Below are 5,944 nucleotides of genomic sequence, written 5' to 3'. Positions count from 1 at the left end.
CGACGAGATAGAAACTCTTAATTTCGAACACAGAATTAAAAATATACAGTATTGGGGACTAACCACGCTCCAGATATTAGGGTACATAGCATTAGGCATACTAGGTATATATGGATTAAACAAAATAGGGGTATTCAAATGCATCAGGAAATGTATACCGAACAAATAATGTATCAATTTATTTTGCTGCCGAAATGAAACTGTAATCAACAGCCACAATGCGACAGCCCCACCAGTACCACTCACCCTGGGCTCAACACCCAACATCTATATTCCAACCAACACATACCACTCAGATGAAGAGGAGGAATCAGCTGTAATTTTCAAGCCACGTCAAGTCCGATTCCACAAAAGTCTTCTGAAGAAAACTTGAGGGATCAAGTTCAATCTAAGAAGGGGGGAATGTCACAGACGAAATTCGAGCAACTGTATATAACAAACCGAAATTCCGAACGCTTTATCGCGTGTGACCGTCCGGTCAGCACCCGTTCTCAGCCGCCTGAGTGGCATTCGATCACTTCAGCCGTTCTCCGAATTTTACACTAAGTATAAACAAAACCTTCTCCCACTCCAACGATTGGAAGAATATAAATGCTCCCTTCAAAATCATTCAGTCAGTCTAATAAAAAAATTCTTAACTAATCCAAGTATCGAAAGTGTATCATCGCGAACCGAAAAAATTGTATAAATTGAGTAAAAAATAAAAAGAACAATCTCCTTTTCGGAAATTAACAAGTTCCTTATTTTTACCTTAATTTTACACGACATCCTAATCGCTCCTATTAGGGTATCAACCATGACACACACCTTTCCTAGATGTAATGAGAATTTTCTATTATTGTCCTATTGCACCCCAAGATACCTAACCTTCTATTTAGTCATCAACAGGTACTTGCCCATATTGACGTCCTTGACCTTGTGATACGATTTCCGGTAAGTAGAATCACCTCCGTCTTGTCTTGAGCTAATTTCAATCCAGTTTCGGTACACCACCGATTCTTCTGCTACTTCAATATCGGGCCTACCACCAATCGTGGGACTCCTCTGAATTTTCCTACTAGGCTTAAAGGGATCACCTTCCTCGTCTCCCCTAGTCTTCGGTGCAACCGATATGGTGACGTTGTCACTTATTCTGATGTCCGACACTATCCTTGGGTTTTCAATACTAACCGCCAACCTCTTGCTATTCGCCTTTGCGCCAGTCGCTGTTACTGTACAAGGGGGTGCCTGGGGTTCCACCTCCTAGCCAAAACCGTTCGAATGTATCCAATCATAACCGAAAGAACTCGCCAAGTCGTCAACAAAAAGCCAGTATAATAGAAATAAAAAATATATAACGAATAAATAAATAAATAAGTATCTAAGAGCAAAACATAGTTATATCCTCATAATTAAATATTATCTTAGAAATTTCTACACAGCTACAATAAACTAAATCTATCAAGCTAAATTTATATAACGCTAAAATAAACTAAATATATCAAGCTAACGCCTGCGCTTCAATAAGAGGCCTGATGATACATACGCAGATCACCGCATGTATAAATAGATAATATAGTAATAAATAAATAAACAACCAGCTAACTAAATAAATAAATAAATGAATAATAACTAAATAACTAAATAATAAATAAACCAACATAACTAATAATAAATATTAATAATAAATAAGTAAATAAATAAATAATATCAAAACAAATAATACATAAATAATCAACCAATAGTTAAATAAATAAATAAATAAATAAACGAGTAAAGTAAATAAATAATATAAATAAGAAACGCATATACCTGCATTCCCCAACCCACACGACGCCGCGTAACTCAAATAAAGCCTCCACGTACGCAGCACCCGTCATACTTATTTATTCTTATTTATTCACCAAGGAAGTTTGACTCGAGTGGCGAAATAAATAAAATAAATAAAATAAACGATATATAACTAGAACTCTGGTCGACCCGACTTTATTTCTTCGTAATAGGAACTTAAGTCGAGCCGGCCGTACATACCCTAGTGTGCTGCCCGTAAGGTGGCGACGCCACACATCGACGCGACAAACCACCTCGCCTGCGCATCGTTCGGCACCACGCGTACGTCCTGCCACTACCATTACAATAATGGCGTCAAATCTATCCACGTGCGCGTCTCGATATTAAAGAAAATCGCGTATTTCTTGTATCTCACGTTGTCGCGCAATGCGAGTGCTACATCACATCCAGTAATACTCAATAACAATTCTTACCCGCTAGTATAAACTCTACGGCGAATACAATCCTCTCCACGCCACGCAGGTGCTCGCCGAGCCCCTGTTTGCCAGCCTGAGACCCGCTGCCCAATCGGTAAGCGTCCGTCCCCGAGAGTTGGTCCTGGGATTTTCCCATTGCATAGAGTGGGCATTGAAGTCCCAGAGGACGAGTACCTTGCGGGGGAGGCATCTCCCGACGCACTCGCCGACCCGTTCCAGGAAGCCCCTGTACGCAGCCAGGTCGATGTTGGGGGAGTCGTATACCGCTACCACCATTACTCCACTCCCGTATGGTCTGGAAGAGCAGATCTTGCGCCCTTCTCGACCTACAGAGATTGCATTGGAGGAGGCGCTTGAACTACTCGGTCACCTCTATGGCCTCCTCCCGACCATCTGCCGCTGCTGCTTTGGCGGTTCTCCCTGGTGTCCTTTCCGCAGCTGCTGGCTCGCGGATTGATCTCCTCCTCTTGACTTTCGGGGGGGGGGGACATTCCGCACCGCCCATCCTGTGATTGGCGGGCGTCCCGAGCGACTCGCACAGGGAGCACTTGGGAGCAGAGGCGGGACAGCCTCTGGCGCGGTGTCCGCTTCCGCCGCACCTGTAACACAGGTGCCCTCGATCCTTGCTGGACACGCATGTTGCGCGTACGTGCCCCACCTCCAGCACCTGAAGCACTGCAGGGGCCGCTTCGGGATGGCTCGAATCCTCGCGGTTGACCAGCCCAGGGCTATTTTCCCTGCCTGGGATACTTTCCGGGCTCCTGCCACCGGGCACTTGATCCAGGCAGACCCTAGGCCACCTCTGCCGCCGTTCTCGCCGACCTGAACCTCCGCGCAGCCGCATCCTGCCGCCGAGGCCAGTGCTTTCCGCAGCTCCTCCTTCTTGACCGAGATGTCTATCCCGGTATCTCGAAGCTCCGCCATCCAGGTAGGCGTGGCGACTCTCACCGCAGTTGCGTCTAGCGCCTCGGCCAGACGCGTCGCCAGCAGCGTCGCCAGCAGCGTCGCCTTTTCCCTGTTCCTGTCTCCAGGGAATCTGATGATGATGGCGCCCGTCATCGCCTTCTTCATCCCCACCTGCTCCACGCCGAGCTCCGAGAGCGGGACCTCCGGCTGCCTCGAGGACGTCGGCGTACGACATCCATGCTCCCTCGTTCAGCGTCAGAGTCACCGCGGATGTTCGCGGTGCGCGAGGGAGCGTGACCGCCTTGGGTGCCTGCGACGGTCCTCTGCTTGTTGCGGCGGCGCTCGCTTTCGCCGCGCCTGTCGTCCTGGGCTGGGATTGCTGCTGGCGTATCCTCGTCGGCGGTGCCACGTTCGCCCCTTTCCTCGCTGTCTCTCCTCCAACGGCGACGGCTGTCTTCCTCTGATTTTTGTTCTTCCGTCTCTTCTTCCTCGCCTCTACCACTCTCCACTCCCCACCCTCCTGCTCCCTCGGGAGTGTAACGTCAATTCACATCAGAGACCAGGCCACACACCACGGATAGGATGGCACCCAGATGTCTGCATATCCTCCCTCAATAGTCTTAGAGTAATGTTGTCTCATCGAAATTTGTTACTTTTCATCCAAACTCTAAGGTAAATATATTAAATTAATATACACAATGTATCCGGTTGATCTCAGACCACACATATATTTCGAAATTTATTTTTTATTTATGCCAAATTTAAATATATATTATTCGTTTTATATGATTAACAAACCATTCCTTATTCAAGTCAACTATATAATATTTTCTCTATTGTTGTGCATCTTAACTCTTATCATTCTAGTTGAAATTATAAATATTCGATTCAATTGCATTTTGTTCATAATCGAAGTGCCCCAGGATCAATGGATATTCGACGTGGAGACCGAATACTAGTTTTCTTGCCATTATTTCACGGTTATGCGTTCGGAATGATGAATACGGCAATAAGTTGCGGTGCAGCTGTGTACATAATGGGAAATTTCGAGTTAGAAACGTTACTCAGTTCCGTAGAAAAATACAGAATTACGCATATACCATTGGTCCCTCCAGTTTTAGTTGGTCTTGCGAAGCATCCAATGGTGCCAAATTACGATTTCAGCAGCGTGAGAGAGATCGTTTCCGGTGCGGCACCGCTTCCGCCGGATGTAAGTTTTTCGTCCAAACTACCCAACGTAATACGTTATAACGTTATTCTATAAAACGTAATACGTTATAACGTTATACCATATAACGTAATACGTTATAACGTCATACCATAAAACATAATACGTTATTACGTTATTCTATCTAACGTAATACGTCATAAAGTTATGCTATATAACGTAATACGTTATTACGTTATACTATATAACGTAATACGTTATAGCTTTATACTATAAAACGTAATACGTTATAAAGTTATACTATAAAACGTAATACGTTATAATGCTACACTACCTAACGTAATTCGTTATAACGTTATACTATATAACGGAATACGTTATAACGTTATACTATATAACGTAATACGTCATTACGTTATTCTATATACCGTAATACGTTATAACGTTATACTACCTAACGTAACACGTTATAACGTTATACTATATAACGGAATACGTTATCACGTTATACTATATAACGTAATACGTTATAACGTTATACCATATAATGTAATACGTTATAACGTTATTCTATAAAATACAATACGTTATAACGTTATACCATATGACGTAATACGTTATAACGTTATTCTAAGTAACGTCATACGTTATAAAGTTATACTATATAAAGTAATACATTATAACGTTATGCTATATAACGTAGTACGGTATAACGTTATACTGTATAACGTAATACGTTACAACTTTACACTATAAAACGTAATATGTTATAACGTTATTCCATATAACGTTATACTATATAATGTAATACGTTATACCTTTAAACTTTAAAACGTAATACGTTATAACGTTATACCATATAACGTAATACGTTATAACGTTATAGTATATAACGTAATGGGTTATAACTTTACACTATAAAACGTAATATGTTATAACGTTATACCATATAACGTTATACTATATAACGTAATACGTTATAACGTTATGCCATATAACGTAGTACGTTATAGCGTTATTCTATGTAACGTCATACGTTATAACGTCACGCTATATAATGTAATACGCTAGTACGTTATACTATATAACGTAATACGTTATAACGTTATACTATGTAACGCCATACGTTATAACGTTACACTATATAATGTAATACGTTATAACGTTATATCATATAACGTAATACGTTATAACTTTATACTATAAAACGTAATACGTTATAAAGTTTTACTATATAACGTAATACGTTATAACTTTATACTATAAAACGTAATACGTCATAAAGTTAAAGCATATAACGTTGTAGTATATTACGTAATACGTTATAACGTTATACTATACAATGTAAAACGTTAGAACGTTATTCTATGTAACGTCATCCGTTATAACGTTACACTATATAACGTAATACGGTATAACGTTATACCATATAACGTAATATGTTATAACGTTATACTATAAAACGCAATACGTTATAACGTTATACCATATAACGTAATACGTTATAACGTTATTCTATGTAACGTCATCCGTTATAACGTTACACTATATAACGTAATACGGTATAACGTTATACCATATAACGTAATACGTTATAACGTTATACTATATAACGTAATACGTT

The 5,944-nt window shown here is 40.9% G+C and overlaps 2 protein-coding genes across 2 annotated transcripts; one reads left to right on the top strand and one right to left on the bottom strand.

Moving 5' to 3' along the window:
• Positions 1–242: 242 nt before the first annotated feature.
• Positions 243–1,844, bottom strand: LOC126876264 (uncharacterized). The gene is made up of 4 exons (XM_050639113.1): positions 1,792–1,844; positions 897–1,242; positions 751–812; positions 243–314 (listed from the first exon to the last, which is right to left on the bottom strand). Exons 1-4 carry the CDS (start codon positions 1,795–1,797, stop codon positions 243–245), a joined length of 486 nt encoding a protein of 161 aa, XP_050495070.1. The 5' UTR covers positions 1,798–1,844.
• Positions 1,845–3,766: 1,922 nt separating this feature from the next.
• Positions 3,767–4,416, top strand: LOC126876279 (uncharacterized). Its single transcript, XM_050639129.1, has 2 exons — positions 3,767–3,824; positions 4,068–4,416. The coding sequence occupies exons 1-2, from the start codon at positions 3,781–3,783 to the stop codon at positions 4,414–4,416; spliced, it is 393 nt and encodes a 130-aa protein (XP_050495086.1). The 5' UTR covers positions 3,767–3,780.
• The last annotated feature ends 1,528 nt before the right edge of the window (positions 4,417–5,944 follow it).

This window comes from Bombus huntii, unplaced genomic scaffold (genome assembly GCF_024542735.1).
Source record: "Bombus huntii isolate Logan2020A unplaced genomic scaffold, iyBomHunt1.1 ctg00000068.1, whole genome shotgun sequence".
In the NCBI taxonomy this organism is placed as follows: domain Eukaryota; kingdom Metazoa; phylum Arthropoda; class Insecta; order Hymenoptera; family Apidae; genus Bombus; species Bombus huntii.
This window is presented reverse-complemented; position numbering and strand designations above follow the sequence as displayed.

Coding starts and splice junctions, on each gene's coding strand:
- LOC126876264 (XM_050639113.1), bottom strand. Junction 813..896: donor GGTCAAGGACGTCAATATGG/GCAAGTACCTGT, acceptor CATTACATCTAG/GAAAGGTGTGTGTCATGGTT. Junction 315..750: donor GGATGTCGTGTAAAATTAAG/GTAAAAATAAGG, acceptor TGAAAATTACAG/CTGATTCCTCCTCTTCATCT.
- LOC126876279 (XM_050639129.1), top strand. CDS start 3,781: ATGTTGTCTCATCGAAATTTGTTACTTTTCATCCAAACTCTAAG. Junction 3,825..4,067: donor CTTTTCATCCAAACTCTAAG/GTAAATATATTA, acceptor TCATAATCGAAG/TGCCCCAGGATCAATGGATA.